Source organism: Rhipicephalus microplus, chromosome X (genome assembly GCF_043290135.1).
Source record: "Rhipicephalus microplus isolate Deutch F79 chromosome X, USDA_Rmic, whole genome shotgun sequence".
Classification (NCBI taxonomy): domain Eukaryota; kingdom Metazoa; phylum Arthropoda; class Arachnida; order Ixodida; family Ixodidae; genus Rhipicephalus; species Rhipicephalus microplus.
In genome coordinates, this window is record NC_134710.1 from 171,261,669 (window position 1) to 171,281,381 (window position 19,713).

General features: G+C 39.6%; 1 protein-coding gene across 1 annotated transcript; it reads left to right on the forward strand.

Annotated features, from left to right (window-relative positions):
* The first annotated feature begins 2,038 nt into the window (after positions 1 to 2,038).
* Positions 2,039 to 18,972, forward strand: LOC119177176 (uncharacterized). Its single transcript, XM_037428580.2, has 4 exons — positions 2,039 to 2,375; positions 5,885 to 6,046; positions 8,192 to 8,299; positions 10,585 to 18,972. The coding sequence occupies exons 1-4, from the start codon at positions 2,247 to 2,249 to the stop codon at positions 10,651 to 10,653; spliced, it is 468 nt and encodes a 155-aa protein (XP_037284477.1). The 5' UTR covers positions 2,039 to 2,246; the 3' UTR covers positions 10,654 to 18,972.
* The last annotated feature ends 741 nt before the right edge of the window (positions 18,973 to 19,713 follow it).

A 19,713-nucleotide genomic window follows, 5' to 3' on the forward strand; every position in this document is an offset into this window, starting at 1 on the left:
CAACGCAACGATCTCGACCTGTATCCTCTTTTTGCCGCCGCCCATACCTCCCAACACAGTGGTCGCTTTTCGGTTAGAGACAAGTTGCTCTATAAGACTAACTACTACATACCTGGAGCACGTTTTCTGTTAGTTGTCCCCGAGAGCCTTCGCTCCGATGTTCTACGTGCTAAGCACGACGATGGGACATCCGGTCATTTCGGCTTCATACGAACGCTGCACCATACGCAGGAACACTTTTAGGCCCAAGATGTACGAAACAACGAAGCGTTACTTCGCTTGTTGCGAGACGTGCCAACGTCACAAGCACCCGGCCACCACAACACCAAGTCCCCTTCAGCCATTAACGCCACCCAGCATGCCCTTTGAACAAGTATAGGAATTAACATTCTGGGTCCATTCCCGTTATCTAACAATAAAAACCGTTGAATCGTCTGCGTGGATCATCTTACGCGGTATGCCGAAACCGCAGCCATTCCCTCTTCTACCGCTGCTTTCGTGGCAGTATTCTTGCTCCCCTCCGTGGTCCTTCGCCATGGCCCACCGCGTGTTATTATCAGCGACCGTGGCCGCCAGTTCACTGCTGATGCCGTTGAAGAATTACTTCGCATGTGCATGACACAGTTCCGTCATTCCACGCCGTGTCATCCGCAGACAAATGGCCTCGTTGAACGGATAAACAGAACGCTGATCAACATGCTTGCCATGTAAGTTTCCTCCAATCAGAAGAACTGGCATGACAAGCTGCCTTTTATCCCGTACGCGTACAACACGGCAAAACATGAAACAAAGAACTACGCGTACAACACGGCAAAACATGAAACAAAGAACTTTAGCCCATTTTATTTGTTGTACGCCAGGTTGCCTCTAAGCCCTCTGGACACTTTCTTACCGTTCATTCTACACAAGGACGATTCTGCATCGTACACCTTGTGCCTCGCGGAATAAGCCCACCGAATCGTTCGTCTTCGAACTCTGGCCTCTCAACGTCGTTCGAAGAAACGATACGACGACCGTCACGAACCAGTATCATTTGAAAAGGTTGATTTGGTGTTGCTTTCGACACCGCAACGTAAGCGTAGATTGTGTCAAAAGATTCTGTCACGATATTCAGGGCCATTTGTAGTTTTGGAGCGTCTCATCCAGCTCACCTACGTAAATAGCTCGTCTTTTGTCCAATCGATCGAGCAGAACGCAGCCCACTCACATTGCTCGCCTAAAACCTTTCTACCTTCCTTGTGCATCATAACTCGCCCTACGGGCTTCGTCTGCTTGCGGGGGAATGTAACGGACATGTGAAAGGCAGAGAAGAGAAAGGGAGGAAGACGAAGAGGCTTGGGAACATCGCAGTGCGCGTACCGCGAACGACCATCGCTCACCTCTTGTAAATAAAACCATTTCATCACAACTCGCTGAAACAATATATGCATGCAAAGGCTGCTTGACAAAACTCTAGGTGACTTTGAAGTCCCAAAGCATTAAAGCATCGACGACATTTTTAAAGACCGCTGTTCAGAGCAGAAGCAGCGCTCACCCAGCTGGAAAGGTCTCTCTGACAGATAACAATATGCAAGCATTTAGGAGAGAACGCCTAAAAATGAAATTGTTTGCTCTCTCCAGCTCTTCGCTTTCTCTGTAAAATGTTCAGACATTCTAAGACGCACGCGCCGCGTAAATATTGGAAAATTCTCATATACTAATGGCCTTGAAGACAAAATTCTATAAAAAGGCGTATAATTTGAGTTATTTCACGATTTAAGGTCGTGTACCACTGTCGTTTGTTTTATAATTCCATTGTAACGAGCTGCCATGACATACATTTTGAGAAAGGAATTATAATTGTGGCTTGCGTTTTAGTAAGAGCCATTTTTATTGCAGTGGATATATATGTATCTTAGTAACCTTTGCAAATATGCAACAAATGTTCTTGCTTGATATTTTCACCTCCAGCACTTGGCGGGGGCGCCATTTATTATAAGCTCACAAACCAATTTTAGTCTTCCCGCCTTTCTCGGTAACATGTCTAGGGAAATATGGGAAAATCTAGGTAGAAGCGCCGTCGACGGGCCATACAAGCGAAACGTCGCCGACGTCGCTGGCCTGTGGATTTTCGCCAACGCTAGTGGTACGCGGCTACGCCTACGAGAATACTTGCATTGTGGGTTGTTAAGGTAGCTGCAATCACCAGGAACAGTTTGTACCAGCAAGGCGAGCTGTGTAGAGCATTATATCCACGGAAGCACGCAATGCCTGTTACCGTAACGCAACAAACAACAACCGTCTCATCGTCCGGCGGGAACGAGCGACTGGCGTTATGTGCCTTCAACTTCGGTTATCTGAAGACACCTGACGGTTGGATCAAAATAGCCCAAGTGGTAAGTGTTGGAGAAGGACCATTTGATAGCAGTAGCATCGCTATTGTATTAACTCGACATGTGCACGTAGACGTAGAAACACCGACGAAGCAGACAGTAGTTCTGCGTTTTGAAAGTGGCGCACGAAGCTACATTTAATTCTCGGTATATTTTGTTGATTACTGCGTAAAATGAATGCGTCTTGAGACATATATTTGTGACACCTCCGTGAGCTTATTAAAAGTGTCGCGTCATAGAAAAAATATAATGCATGTGCCACGCATCCCCTTCACAGGTGTTGCTCGTTTCATTGGCAACACGTGAAATGACACGTTAAACTTTGACATTCTTGCCACAGAATTGTTCGTTTTTGAATTGAACATCAGTCTGTTCGAATTTTAAGAAAAATTCGTATCGAGCCGGTGCATTATGGATGCGCAAAGATTGTTGCTAGAATGCCCCACCTAATGTGCGTGCAAATTATTTCGCGAACTAGTCATCAAATAAGATATCACAGTGAATACATATGAGCAACACACGTGCGAGAACGGTATACGCATAACATACAAAATCACAGTCATTTAGCCAAGAATGCTAAATGTTAGATAATAAGGTGTTCCCATTCTGACTCACCCATAAAATTCACATACAAGCTTGAGTTACAACAACAGCTCTCACGTGCATAACAATCACTGTCACGTTCATGCTTAGATTTGGTCGCTTATAAATTTTTTTTCATTTAGATTGCTACTCTTAGATGCTTGTTACTGCACTGAATTGTGTCGGTGTTGCTGTTGGTGGTACAACTGATAGACGTGAAAAAATTAAATGAGAAAAAAAAAAGAATACCTTAGGTTGAATGGATTTGAACCCAGGACCTCTGGGTGGCAGTCGAGTATGCTATTACAGAGTCACACTGGTGCTCAAACTCTCTTGCAATAAGACCCTATTCATGTCTTCAGGCATCATGTCGGGCAAGGAATCACGTTAACCTATGTAATATAGTGTGGCAGGATACCTTTCCAGACAGCTGAAATTTCCCCTTTTCTACCAAAATTTTCCTTACATAAGAAAATAGAAATTATTCATGATTTCTTGTGTGACTGGGATTTCTATTGCATAAGTATTATTTGTACTGACAAGTATTTGCTTAGCATAAATTTAACAACAAATTATTTGAACAAAAGCAAAGTAATGATTAATAGACAGCAATGCTCAATTATTCTTCCTATTGGGCACCAGCTCGAGCCACTTTTTTCAGAATTTTGATCAGTTACACTGTTGCCTGCATACTCAGCTTCCCTGTCTTTGGTAATAAGCACGGAGTTTGCAGTCACACAAAGGCCGCACAACCAACAACCCAGGACTTCATTGCGTGTCAGGTAATTCTCACTGACTGATCTGAGCCAACACTGTGCTGGGCTTGTTAAATGGCCAATCAGAGAGTCACCAGTGAAAGCAGCCAATGCCAATTTAGATGTTTGGGAGAAGTTCAAAAAGACGATGTGATAGGTATAAAGTTATTAAAAAACAATTATTTATTAATCACATTGGTTTGTAAACCACGACAGTCATCCACACAGCTTACTGTATTCGGATAGACCCGGCATTCATTTTGGTATGGTGAACTTAGTACAGCTTGGCAAAGTTCAGAGAGTTACGATACAATAAAGTTCACACAAGCACACTTTTCGGCAGATACGGAAGTATTATCATATTTTATATGTGGTGAATTAGCGGTGCTAGCTAAAGCAACTAATATCGAGACGAAGGGTAAGTGCTAAATGTGAATGTAAAGTGACACAACGAACCATCACCTGCCTACCCACACAGGGGGATCACAGCAGTGCCTCAAAATATGTAGAAAACCAACAATCACGGTTAATGTATGACAGTATTAGAAAAAAAATTTTTTAAAGGTAGTAATAGAATCTACTGGAGTACTAAGGGTTGGATGACAATATCAAAATTTATTTTAAAAATAAAATTAGTGAAATTACAAATTTTCTTTCTTCTCGCACACAGACCTAAAAGTGTACTTAATCTAGGAAATTTCCCTCAAGACGGCAGCCCTGTAACAACCAGTCATCACACAATTCTAATTGTGCAACGAGTGTGCAGTTTAATGTTTCCCACCTACTGCAATGTGCTCGGCCACAATTATTCACCATCAGACATGTGCATCATCAACAAAATGCACATACCTTACAGATGTGTCACGAGTGCCTTGCTTATCTGAAGAAATACGAATAGCGGCCTAATGGGTGCTGTCTTGCTTCGCAAAAATGATGATTGACGGCGTAGTCGATATCTTGCAGAGAGCCAAACCTTCAAACACAGTTGGCCTTGCCCTAAACTAAACTCAAAATTCGCATTTGGCAATATCATAATTGTCAGTGAATTAAAAAATATTTCAAAACATTATTTTAAATTTTATACAATTAAATATAAAGAATATTTATAACAACAAAATGGCTACCATTGCAAGACATATGTACCCCCTTGTGAGACCACTGTTCATGAATATGTTATATTCTACATTGCTTACAAGTGAAAATATTCAGTCTTGAATTATTAGTCTTTTAATGGCCATATATTTTTCTCAAACATTCATGTTTGACAAATGAGTCCAACATACATTAGGCTGGGGAAAGCATATGTGCCATTAATTATTGCCTTTAACTGTAGTTAAGTAATAATGGCATAAATTGAAATGAATTAAGGTGGAAGAAAAGTCACCCTTTCTGTTGGTAGTATCCAAACTCACAAGCTTCGAATGTTCGTTTCTTGAACATTCTTACTTATCACAGAAAGAACAAAAAAAAAAACACTGGGAAACACAGTATTTCATGTGCTAATTACAATAAGTTTTTCCAGCTTGGCTTTTACTGGCACCAAATGACACAGAAAGTATAATTTAATGTTCTTGCTTCGACAGCGGGAACTCCTCTTCAGTGGTTGTCCTGTAAATTCTGATGTTTTGTTTTTTCCTTCTACAATGAGCTTAGGGAGCTTCCTTTTTGCATACATCACTTCTCAGATGTGGAGACTGATAACAATTCTGTGACAGTGGAAGCTTAACTAAAGGGTCGGAAGGATTATGACAGGGAAAGTTGGCAACCACTCATTTGTAGTGAAAAGCTACAAGAAAACTCATATCTTGGATTTCCGAGAAAGGAAAGTTTCTTAGTTGAAAAAAATTTGTTCTGGTTCAAAGATTGAACACGGGATCAATGCCTTCCTGGTGTGGTTGCTCTATCAAATGAGTTAACGAGGAAGCTTACCGTTGCACGTGGCGTGTGGGTGAATTAGTTGACAACTCGAAGTACATGAACACTGCGTATTCCATATGACTTCTTCACAAGAAAAGAAGAATTAGATTTAGTTTGTTGCAGCATTTGTTTACCTTTTTCGTGCTTTTATACTTGTGTATCGTTATCTTCTCAACTGAGGTTCAGTAACAAGACCAGAACTAAAAAAAACTCCTTAGAGAAGTACCAATGAATGTGTATATTTTTGTATCTCCACAGATCGTGGGACTGATAGTGATGTCGCTGCTGATCAAGACCTATAATGTATCCTGGGTGTTGTTCCTGATGATGACAGCGTTTGCTTTTTCTGTCGTCAGTTTCATTATTCTACTTTCGGCAATGGGCTCCTACTCAGGATCACTCCTTATCGGAACTCTCTTTGTAAGTATTGAAAGCAACGAAATCCAGTACCGAGATCACAAGTGATCATTTAGAAACATGTGAATTGAAAATGAATAAAATTTATGCAAAATAATATTGTTCATAACCACAAAATTAAATTAAAGCTCCAGCTAACATTTCACTTATGTAGATAGTAACAATTATCCTTTACTACAAAACTGAACAAGCATGCCGAGAGTATAGAGCGATTACATTAATACTGCGGATTTCGTGAAAAGATGCCATGTGCTTTAACAAAGAAGCCTGCAGGGCTTATGTTGCCCATACGTATGGTACTTCATAGCATGTATGATTTGCTATATTTACCTAATTGGTGGTGCAGTCTTGTTTCTACAGTTTAAGCACACTGCTTGTAAATGGTAAGCAACCATGCCTGAAGTGTATACATAGCCATATCAGTTTTCAGAATCTAAACTAGTGAGCAAGAAAGAGTGTACACGGGAGTAAATGCTTGAAACTTGGAATTGGGGAAGTGCAGTGCAGTACACATGCAGAAAAAGTGCTTAGAAGTGAACATGCCCATTGCACGTTTTTATGACTGGCTGCTTTTTAATTGTGCTATATAAAAGAATGCTTATGTCATTTTGCAAGCTAATGAAATTTAAGCAGTCATGTCTTTGTACTCTGCTTACATCACGGGTCATGTTCCTACATCAACATGTTGTCGTGGTCTATTAGTCTGTGCACTAGTGCAGCATGCTACTATACGAGGTGCATTGGAAAAATAAGACTTAGTTTGTACTAAGCAAATTTTTCAGTTTTTTTCCAACAATAATGATACCCCCTTCAAGGCAGCTATACACCATCGGAGTTGTTGTTCCCACTCTTGTTGTTCCAACTGATATAGGTTTTAACAGGCTGGTCACAGTCTTTTGAATCTCCTCCAGAGTTCCAAAATGACGTCCTTTTAGGGCATGTTTCAATTTCGGGGAAAGGAAAAAGTCACAAGGATTCAAATCAGGTGAATAGGGGGTTGAGGAACAAGGATAACGTGTTTTCAGGGCCGTGTGACAAGATTCATTGTCATGATGAAGCATCCACTTGTCTGTAATATCTCCCTGAGTGAAGTTCGCTTTAACATTTTCTAGGCCTTCTAAAAATGACTTGTGCCAGCTGAAAACTTTTGCTCTTGGTAAACAATGTTCCCCATATGCTTGTTTCAACTTTTCAAAAGCGATACTTGTGGATTAACCAACTTTAATGCAAAACTTCATGGTGCAGTGCTGCTCTAAATTCTGGTGATCTATTTCTGTACCACGCAACAAAAACACAACTTCACTTGCAGCGCTGTATGGAGTTGTACGGAGTTGTAACTCGGACTTAGGAGATGGAAGGGATAAACAAACTGGTCTAGCACAGGCCGTTAGACACAATGTCGTGAGATCGCCCGCAGTGTTTTCAGTCGCATTACTTTTCTAGCACACCTCGTGCGTAGCAGCACTCTTTCCCTCACACCATGGTGCCCACCACTACACATCACCTACAGTGCATGCATGTTGGTGCATCATATGGGCGGTGCTAACTGCCTGCACAGTCTATCATATATAAATATTTTGATTCACTGCTTGCTTTTCTACTTCCGTAGCTTTCATTGACTTTGTTCCTGTGACAGTTCTAGATCCATCATTCATAGTATGATAACTCATGGCTTTTGCATTTACTATGAATGATACCATTACAACACTAGTAACAAGTGCTTCGGCTTTGAAAGAGCAGATTAAAAACATCATAACACATTGTTTATAGCTGTTATATATTGTGTATCATGTCTGGTGTCAGTGTTATTTTCAAGTGATTACAGCAACTATGATTTCCTAAGATGCCCGTTTAATGGAATCTGAAGGGACCACAAAAATATGTTCTATTCAACAGGAGTTCCGTTTACTGAAAGATCAACAGGGGACTTTGAGTACAAAACCAGTCATATTAGAAACATTTTCTCTATTTAAGCAGCACTTCTGTTTAGGAGATTGCTATTTTCCACGTACTGAGAGTTTACTGTATGATATATTAAGGAGCACATTGTGCTGAATGTGCCATTTTGTCCCAGTTCACCAACATAGCACACTTTATTTAGTTGAATCATTGGAAATACATTACTGACTGATCTAAAAATGTTTGCAGTACCTCAACTACCACATAGTGGGCTTCATTTTCTACCTGTCTGGAGGATTGACGTGTGTTGTTAATGCATCACAATATGTTGGTTTGGGCAGCATCATAGCTGCTGGGGTAAGTGAGATACTCATTAATGTCTCTTTCAGATTATGAAATGATCTATTAACTGAGCCATACATATAGATGATGTCCTATGCCAGTTCTTCCACCATATTTAAGGTCATGTTACCCAGCAGCGTAAACATCCCTAGAGTTGAAGCTCAGTGAAATATAACAAATGACTTCTTTTGGTCGAATTTGTTTAAAAACCAAATTAAAAGTACTATAAAATATAGGCTTCCATAATTTAAGGCTCACCTGCCTAATCATTCAAGTCTTATTCAATACCATTTTAATTAGTAATGCTGGTTTAAATTTCAACTTTGCTTTGCTGCGGTGGCCTTATACCATCCCAATTTGCAGATCTAACAGAGTTTGTCACCATTACAAATCAGCACAAGTATCATTTTACTGTGCACTCTGAAAACGAGCTGTTTTACTTGTGTTTTGTCCGAGATATTCATGACGAGAGTCCTTGATTGTTTTTTTTTTTTTTTTTGTCACCAGAAGCCGTCATCAGTATTTCTGTCAGTGATGCTTTCATTTATACAGTATCCATTTATGTTGTTGAATTGTTCGTGCATTAACAAATGTATCATTATTATTATCTACTACATGTCTTGAAAATGTATTTCTTGAGCCATACCTATGTTCCTTCTGATAATGTTACAGTGACATTTGTACATGCATGTATATATCACTGCAATGCCTTTCTTTTATTTACTGGTTATGTTTTTACCTCCTCCCCCATGTAATGCCTATATGGCAATGTATGTAGTCTATAAATAAATAACACAAATTACTAAAAATCTGAGGAACATTAACTGGAAACACAAAATAAGTTTAGACTGATAAAGTCTTCTTTAAAAGATTATACCCATAACCTTTGCGTTACGAGTCTGATGACCTAAAGAGAAACATCAGGTGAAATGTCCCCTTTTTTGGCACTGGATTTTTCTAATTTCATGCCGAAATCTCAGCGCACCAGTACAGCAATACAGGATCACAAATTTTCAAGTATTTTTTTCACGAATAGACTTTTTTGGCTCAGTAAAACACTAGTTTCTAGAAACCATTGGTCACCTCTTTTTTATCTCTCCTCCAAGAGTAAAGTGCCGAAATACCTGTAACTTCTCCTTGCTTTTTGGCAGACTCAGTCTCCTGCTTTCAAGGTCATTGTACCTTCACCTGCTGTTGCTCTCCCTTCATAGTGAGGCAGTCACCTTTGTAAAAGACAGAGACTGGCGGCATGCCTGCCTTCTTCATCCGCGTTTAATTCCCACTGATCGTAATGATGATTATAGGCGCACGGTGTGAGACATTCTTCGTCTTCCATTTTCAACAACCCTAACACTGAAGTTCCTTTTTTGCTGCACTCAGCATAGCTGTTTTTACTTGTAAAAAAACATTGCTCTACTCTCTGCTCTCATGCTATCAACATGTGTATTTCTTGCCTTTTCTAAACAGAGTTCTCCACAAGTTCAGTATTTGGCTCTTTCAGAATACATGTTTCATCTTTACTGATACTAAAGTAACTAGGTTTAAGCAGGTGCAATTATAATTTGCTGAGCACAATTCACCAACAATCATGGCGAGGACATCAGTAAGAAGGTAAAGCTATTTGTTTTAGGAACGAAAGTTTGTGCTTACGATTATTTTCAATGTCAGAGGCAATCATTTTGCAAGGATTTTGCCTGATGTGAATATTACAAGGCATTGCGGGCGTCGTACCCCCCCCCCCCCCCCCCCGACTCCTTTTATTAAAAAAGCCACTAAGATTGGTTATGCCCAAATGGATGCGAAACTTTTTTACTTTACTTTGACTGCCTCTTATTGAATATTGCTGTCACTTTCTATTATCTTTATGATGTGAAATGTTGCACACATAGGTGAGTTATTTGGGCATTGAGTGTCTTTCAGCGCGTATAACGATGCAGATATTATTATAAGTGTGGAGGGTATCTTGTGTCATAATGGCAGTTTTTTTTTTTTGGTGCGAAGTTTAAGAAGCTACTATTCAGTGAGACACTTCTCTTTGATAGTGCTAGAACTAAGTACTGCTGTAGGACAAGAATACATACAATGTTTTTGCAGTCAGCTCTCATTAATTCCACAGTGTAAATTTCAAAATTGACTCACAGACATGTTAGATACTTAATTAGATACTTAATTTAAACATTATTCAGATAATTCAGTGTTTGCTTGCCCACTGGTATCATATAATAGCATAAGTGAGTGGCATTGCAGAATCATTAAAGAGACTGTACCAACTTTTTCTTTCTTTATCGTCATTTTTCCAGGTGCTTGGTCTCATAGCCTCAGCCCTATATGCAGTGGATGTCGCTCTGACTGTCCGAGCACGAGTGTGAACCTTTAGTGCCACCTGCATAAATTTACACCTGAAGCACTGCCATGCTTAGCTCTATGCCCATGGCTTTGCCCTTGTGTACAAGGTGTTATAAGGAGTCTCAACAGGCGCTGTAACATATTTTTTGGCGTATCTTTATTTACCAAAGGAAATGAAGTTGAAAAAAGGTTGTGAGAGTTGGTTACTGCGTCATGGTTGCGATACAATGTGTTGCTCTGCTTTAACAGCAGTCAGACAGCAAACACCTTATGTTTGACGAAGTCTGCCTGTATGCATGCGTGCTCCTTGTTTCTTGCCTACAATGAAAAAGGGAGGTTTTTTTAAACTTGTCATAAATCTAAGCAGTGATAGTGTTGGATGTTCCACCACGAAGTTTTTCTTTCATTAAGCTACAAGTGAGCTGTAGACCTTTTTCAAGCATATGAGTGCCCCCAACAGGCAAGCAAGTGCTCATGGAAAAAGTGTGCGCCGCTACGTGCGCATTTTAGCGTCCTGCTTGCACTGTGCCAGTGCACTTCTCAGATGAAGTGAATTTAACAAGGTGCAATTTATTGCAGCACAATTCAATCACGAACCTCAGTGCTTAGCTACCACGGCTTCTCTGCGATTTTCATCTGTCTCACTGTTGCATCAGCTAAGTGGCTGAGAATTGTCACCTTTTCTTATAATATTTTTTTCACCAGTACACCTTACAACATAAATTAAATTTAAAAAAGGCATAACTCGGTTGCCTATGAAGTGCAGGAGTATAATTTGCGGAAACATTTGGAACCAACTCCTCGACACTGTCAATAAAATAATAATTTGTGGGGTTTAACGTTCCAAAACCACCATATGATTATGAGAGACGCCGTAGTGGAGGGCTCTGAAAATTTCGACCACCTGGGGTTCTTTAATGTGCACACAGGTCTACAGCATTTTCGCCTCTATCGAAAATGCAGCCGCCGCAGCCGGAATTCGATGATGCGACCTGCGAGTCAGTGGTCGAGTGCCTTAGCCACTAGACCACCGCGGTGGGGCTCTTCGACACTGTTGAAGGGTACTATATGAGGCTCCGATATTTAAAGAATATGCTAAAAAGTATGGTCAATTTAGTAAACCAAGACACATTCACTATAGACAGCATGCGCGTCGGGTAATAAACCACAAGCATCAGTAACCTTCCTTGGCACTATAACTGTGCATGTCAGAATAAAACTTGGAGCATAGAAACAAAGAAGCTGGGCACGGAAAGAAATGAACATAACACTAGCGCTCAATTACTACTGAGAGTTTATTTCATGTGTGAAAAAACATATATACAAAAATAGAGGTGCATCACGCACGTCACAAAGAGGCACAGGAAGTTAAACAACCAAGAAGCGTGTTAATTCACACGGTCGATTAAAAAAGCTGAATTGTTTGTCTTGCGACAATAAGGAAGGCTGACCTATACAAAGTGCTGTGTTCTTTATATGAAATGATCGATCACCAAGATTCCTCATGTGGTCTTATTAGAATGACAATACAGTTATGGTTGTTTCGAAGACTGGGTTACATTTGCAAGATTTTAAATGCGGGACGGGATGAAACGACTCCATTCAATGAATTTCGATCCTCTTTGAGGTGTGTGTTAGTAATACATCAGCCAGTAAGCCTGGTAGATGTAGACATGAACGCATGAAAAAAGGAATTTGGTCAACAAATTCTACACAATTAAAAAAAAACAGTTGGAAAACATCTGGCTGCATTTTTTCTTGCCCACTACAATCTCTTGTGCACTACGGGAATTGTGGAAAACACAACCCTCTCTCTATATCGCTTCTCTGTGTATTTCAGGACGTGCTACTTTTTAAGCATACATGGAGTAGCTGCAATATTCCTAGTTCCTTCATTGTTCACTGTTGGAGGACGTCCGTATATTTGCAACGTGAAAGAACTTTTGGCACACCAATGCAGTGATGCGAGAATATCCCACCTTCTTGAAGTTATCAATTTGCAGCTGGAAATTACTGCTCAGCTTATGTGCGTAAATTTTTATCGAGTGGGATGTGTACGTAAGCATGGCATCACATTTCCTCATTTAACAATATTCAATTGCACCAACGTGAAATTAAACACTCGTTTTCATTAACACTGCCAGTGAACACACTCCGCAGCGAACCCCAAAAAATTCATGTATCAATAAACTGGCAATTATCAGAGCAAGGCACTGGACAACTGAATCTTAGGCTCATGCAGTCTTCCTTAAACACATTTTGAATGTGTTCACTTCTTTGTAACACTTCTTTGTACAGTGCGTGACTTTTCATTTTCAATCAAACGTTAATCTGTATACATACACCAAAATACTATAACACTTCTCTACAGTTTGGTGTTAACAGCCAGATCACAAGCTTCTATTGCCATAGTAGATTGTCAGCAAATAATCGTCGAATATGTATGAGTTTGGTGCTTCACTTCACATAGATCATGACTACGTTTTACATGCATCGGCACTCGATAATTTGCATGCTGCTTAACATCTGCATCCAACGTGCATTTTTTTGCTAATAGCTACACTGACTGATTGCATTATTACTTTCACATTTCATGCATAGATACATGCAGGCGCGTTAGGACGTGTAGTCAATAAGTGGCGACATGTTTATTTTGTTTCGTGCTCCCACGGTGCAACGAGCTGTGAGCGACAGACGAAAATGCTGCCAAGCCAGCTTGCTCGGCATACACACTTTTCCCATAGTGCTCTACACTCCCATGGGGCATTCTGGCTGGGATTGCTTGAAAAAAGTCTAATGAAATATATATATATTGGATAAGGCAGGACCTTTGGCGCTTCGAACAGAAAGTAATGATAAGAAAACTAAAATGCAGCCCAGTTGCAAAGACTCGGTGGTAGCAGGAGTGACCCTCTGCATTTATTCAATTACCGTGAATACCTTAAGACAGCATTTATTGTAATACATAAGAATACGTCGGAAACAATAGTCGCCTCAATTTGTTCCGTTATTACTGGGCAACATGCTCTTTGAGGTTGCCTGCTGCACAGCATGGTTAGTGACAGGAAGACAGCGCTAATACAGGAACTTTGTTTGTCAGTTACTCTTACTTTGTGAAAAAAGTGCGCTGCTCTAGTATCACTCCCCTTCAAAGTATGCTGCACCTTTTGTGTACTCAGTTGTTGCTTATTTAAAGCCATAAGAGAATCTCTGTGCCTGCCGCTTTGCAACTTTTCAGATGTTTATCCACAGAAACAGGGGCAGTGGATTCTTGCACTTGGACATTGCAAACTGTGGTCACATATTAACTTCTAAATATAATTGCAAACTTGTGAGGTATCATAGGAGCTTGATATTTCACAAAAACCACAACTGCTTGGCAGAGTGTGCTATGTCTAAGCATTAGGGGGAAAAAGCGATTAATTGCGATGGTTTTTCAGCTGTTCTGCAAATGTAAACGCCATAAAGGTCACAGACTGAAAAATAAAGCTCAGCCACAGCCATTTGAGCATAACTGATTCTTAAAGCTATGGATGGTGAGGTTGAGCATTATTGTATCAGTTGGTTGTGGTAGCACATGTTATTTTCTTTTTTTTAATTGTTGTTGAGCACTGATGCTGTCAATAAAAATTATTCACCGTGATTGTAACAAGTGAGGAGTCGGCATACCATGCATGCAGCAACTTGTGTGTGTCACAAAAATTTCAATACCATTTGCTTTTTTTCTGCATATCTCATGTTAAAAATGTGCACTGGTTGCTAAAAGTAATGCGCCGCCACATCTAATCAAAATGCAAGTTTATAAATATATACTGATCTGTTCATCTGATATATCATTATGTTTGGACTTTGATGTAATTAATATTAAATACTATAATGAAGTAAGTCCTGAACAGTTCCTTTCAGATATCAGTACATAGCAGGTGCTATTTGCTTATAACCAATACTGAATGCAGTGATGATACTTTCATGTCCCATGTGACATCTGAAAAACATAATCAAATTCAGTTGTGTTACTTTTTTTATATAAGCCTTTGTTTTGAAAAAGGAAGAAAGCTGTTTTTAAGGGGCGCTTGGCGAGTAAAATATCGGTTGCTGTGCAACTTAGGACAGCATCAGGCCTGGTGTAAACAAGGTGTGCACAGTGTAGTGGTCATGCATGCTCTGGGCATCACCTGTTGCTTCTTGCCAGTGGCATATATGAAGTGTTAAATTATTTGTTTTATTCACTTGTGATTAGTTGTTCTAGTACTCCTTTGACCAATATTTGGTCCACTAGCCGCACAGGAAATTTACAAGTTATATTTATTGTAGATTGAAAACTATTTGTGTTGTGCTTAGTTTATACAATGTATAATGTGTAAAGTGGTAAAACATTCAAAGCCAATTTCCTACTTTGTGAAAGCAGGGATGTTGAGACAGCCATGCAGTAAAAATAGAGCATAGTGAGTCAATGTTGTGCATATGTCTGACGTGCTTATAAGAACCTTTTGAGAGAAGTACCCATGCGTAACCTTATAGAGGCTACACGTTTGTAGGTGTTGTGGAACGTTCCATCTTGTAAGCAAACTATAAAAAAATTAACTTGATTATATTTTGGTTTAATTGCACTGCAGTGATTAGGGCTTCATGAAATTGTGTAATGGCAGACATTTTGTGTCCCAATGTGGTGAAAAATGCTGTTTTTTTATATTACTTTATTGAATTCTGCCTAGAGTGTAGCAGATGACAAATACTCCTTTTGTCACCACCTGTCCCTGTGAAGCAAATGTACCCGGAAATAACTGCACGCTGACCCCATGCTTGTCAGTTCTATTTTTGTGCAGTGCTTATGGGAAGCAAGTCTCAATATAATAGCCATCTTTGTACAGCACAGTGCGTACCTTTGATGCAAGTCTACCACTAAAACATGGCACAGTTTTTTGGTTGTACATCTTGTGCTGATGCAGATGTGTGCACAGAAGAAAAGAATCATTATACTATAATGACCAGCGTGAATGTGTACATTCCCATGTGTGTATACTAAAAATAACCATGTAAACGTTCGTGAAGCACTTAGCACATCAAAGCAGTACGTGTTGTATGGACTTTTAACCTTGCTAAATGTTTGGGCTAACTTTGACAGACAATGTGAGGAAAATGCACAGTATCAATTCACAACTATGAGAAAGGAAATATTTCTAGAGAATGCTGCTATAAAAAGTACAACATGTTGCAGTAGCTTTAGCTGTTTACTTGGAAGCTAAGCCTGCTAACCAGAATGGATGTCACAAATTTTGATACCCATGCTTTCTAAGAAAACATTCACAATTTTCCTAATTCTGACAGTTTCCTGCCCATTACAACTGTATTAAAAAAACAGGTTTATGTGTGCAGTTTACTTCTTATAATCACCTAATTAATGACTGACACCTGCTTTAAAAGAAAGAGACTTTTCTTCAACAGGTGCATAACGGTTGAATATAATTAGCTTAAACAGAGATAGCAAAAGGAATTGAATGCAAAGAAATAGTATGTTCGAGCACCTAAATTCAGATGCATGGCGATAGCCAGGTTGATGAGTGCAGCTTGTCTCTGGCAACAAAAACAGTAATGGCTAGGGCTTGCACAAGCGTAGCTCGTCCTTGGTGATATTGGTACTAAATTCTAGGATGAATGTTGCTTCAGCTGGGTAGTAAAAGTCTTTTTAAATCAGGTTGGTGTGTGTATAGCATTGTGTTCATTTGTGTCTTCCATTTCTGGAAGCTTTATTCTTTTAATATAGTACCTTTAGTGTGTGTGAAATAGAAAAGCATCATTTTTCTCTGCCATTATGCATCACTATCACTTCGTATTCCTTATCACAGTGATTCATGCAGCACCATTTTATAACATTACTTCAGGACAACTTTAGGGATGAGGGCTACTGTTTGAATTGGCTGAAAAATAAAGCCATGTTTTTTTGTTCAGATTATTGCACAGCAATCACAACGATAGTGCAGTGGTAGAGTGTCCACCTTCAACGCAGATGGGTTTTATTGGATGCGATTTCCATTGCTGCCGGGCAACCAGCAGTTTTTCTAAAGGGGAGAGATATGCTTTAGCCTGGCACCCGGTAGTGTGGATACTCATCTCAAGAAGGTAGCCTTTTTACTCTCTTTTGCTATCCTTTCTCGTCCCTCTCATTACTCTATGCCACTGACCCTTTATGGGTCACAGAAATTGGTCTTTGGTAACCTCATAACCACCATGTCTTATACAGTCTTATGCTCCTGCTATCACTCGTCACAATAGTACTGCTTAAGTATGGTGGTTTTGGGTTCTTAAAAAGGCATCCCATGCCAAAACAGTAAAGTAAAAGGGACTGCAGTTACATCATTTTTCTTTGGGTGGGGAACAGAAATGTAATGACAAGTAAGTTGATTCACTGCACAATAACAATACTGTGTTGAACGAACCAGATGAGGTGCCTGAAGGATACAAACTAAGGATATTGTGAGGAACCGGTTTATTCAGCCAGGCTCGAGCTAAATCACGCTGGTGATGATATTTACAGATGAAGAAGATGTACAGGTGATGATGATATCAAACAGAATAAAGAGTCATTCGCTTGTCGCGCTCACAATATGTCTAAAAGACAGTCGGAGTGGGCATTTGGTAAAGAGGACAAAAAAAAAAAAAAAAGGCACCATTGCACATAAGTGTCGGTAAATATTAGAGGTTAAACCAATAGAAGTGAAAGATTATCAATACGTTATACAGTCGAACCTGCATAAATATAACTTGCAAAAAAAAGGACATTAGTTCAATATATTGTATCATTCAATATAAACCTTTTAAAAAGTTTACCATATTTTGGTGCACAAGTTGGCTTAACGACAATACTCCACAATAATGCAAGGAAGGCAGCTTCACAACAGTACATGGTTTTTTAGAATCATTGTTCTGCTGTTCGTAGGTAAAACTGCAGGTTATATGCAGGGGCAGGGTGTATGCTAGAAAGCACAGTGTTTTAAAGAGCACCTCGGCATCTTCATATGGTGCTATGCATACTCATCGGGTACTGTAAGTTCCTAGTCTGCCTCGGCCCCAATGTCGTCGTCGTTCTTCAATGTTGTATTCATCATTCTTGGGATGCTCTACTCAGCAGCAATTCAGACTCTTTTCCTCCACGTTCAACTGAGTTTATTATTACCAGCTTTGTGAACAAAAGCAGGCTTTTCCGTTTCACGGCAGTCATTGTGTTATCAAAAGAGAAAGAGAATGGTAGAGAAATCAACGGCGATTGTGAACGACATAGTGTCACGATGAGGAATTATGGGAGAAGGCATACAGCATACACCTAATAATACCACTCACTTTTCCAAATTAATGCGGAAAAGCCCCCTTTCACCAGGAAAAGCCAACTTACTATTATGGAAAGTCAACTTCTTGTACATTTCGTGCTGCCTGACATTGGATATATGAAGTGCTTCGGGTTTTTGTTTGATACTATTCACGATGATGTTTAGAGATCACGATCCTTCTGTGATCCACATTAAACTTTAGGACCATTAATGGCACTTCAGTTGAACAAAATTAAAAATTTTTCTTTGATACTAGTATGTATGTGAAATTATTTAACAAATGGGTGTGTCACTAAAGATGTCTTGAGTCTATGATTGGCTGCAATCGCTATGGCATATCTATCTTTAAATGCTAACCCAAGAGGATCAAAATACCTTGGGCAACAGCTTGGCCCACCCCCAGTTTTCTGCTGTGACATTGTCTCAGCAGAAAACGGGGGTCACGAAGCTGTTGCCCAAGGACCATCTGATGGTACAACTTCCTCGCATTATATCACAATAAGTGTCACTCTCTCCATTTCACCACTTGATGTAGCAGTGGAAGCTGCAACTGGTATGAGCTTACCAAAATTGCTGCCAATACTACATGCTTATGTCTGTGCTGCATGCTTCTTTTTACTAAGAGTGGCATCTACTCAGTCTTGATTGCTCGAGCATACCTTTCCGCTTTCTCTTATAATGCTATATTGTTGTGATGACGTTACTTTTCAATCATATGGGCAACCTTATAGGTTAAGTTGGGTCCCTTTACAAGTCAGTTTCTAACGTTCAAGCTTCAGTTTGGTGAAGGTGGTTTTGCTCCCTTCTGTCACAGTAGTATTGGAATGTTGCTGACATTTGCACAATATTATTTACTGCTGCCGCAGTGTGCGATTTTGCTGTTCCTTTCTGCTAGCTTTTTAGATTTAAAAGGGTGATTTTTCCTGTGATTTTTCACAAAAGTACTGGATTTACTGATGCTCTATTTTCAGATACTTTATGTCACTGTGAAATAAAGAGCTGTAACAAAATACCAAAGTGCAAAATGGTTTTATCTGTGTGTTGTGTTCAGCTAACAACTAAAAATAAAATTAGACTGTGATTTTTATGGTCATGCTCAGTATTGCTTGGGCTTAATACAGCTTGGCTTCATCTCATAAAAGCTGCATAAGTACATATACAGTGATTAAAAGCTTTTGTGATTGAGACGGCAGCAAATGCAGTCTTACATGAATTCGTCTTAAAGGGAACTGTTAAATTTGCTGAAAGCTCATTGTATTAGCTTTTATAAGCAACAGGAGACTCCGACTGAACAATTTCCGGTTTAGTTTGAAAGAAATTAGTTTCAATGAGGTTCCAGCCTGTTGGCTGTAACAGTTTCCACAACTTAATTCCTTGAATAAACTGCTTACAGTTTTAAGAATGTGAGTGCAGCAGCATTTGATGTCATCTTCACTGCTTGATATATGGTGAAAATGAGATGAGATTTTCGTAAGTTCAAATGAGCACACAAGTTAAAAACCTTGATCTCCCAGCATTCCTATTCATATCGAAACAGCATGGTGTCCAATCCTGTAAAACCTTAGGCGTAACTAAATCTGCTGCCATTTTATTGCAGACATTAGAGAAAGGCTAGCTTGTGCTTGCACATTTTACTAATTCAGACTTGCTGTCCATTTCAATGATCACCTACTTTCTGGAAGTTTTCACTGTATACACACTAGCATTTTGTCATGGTATAAGAAGGAGGGAATTTTTATTTTTGCAGCAGGAGTCATA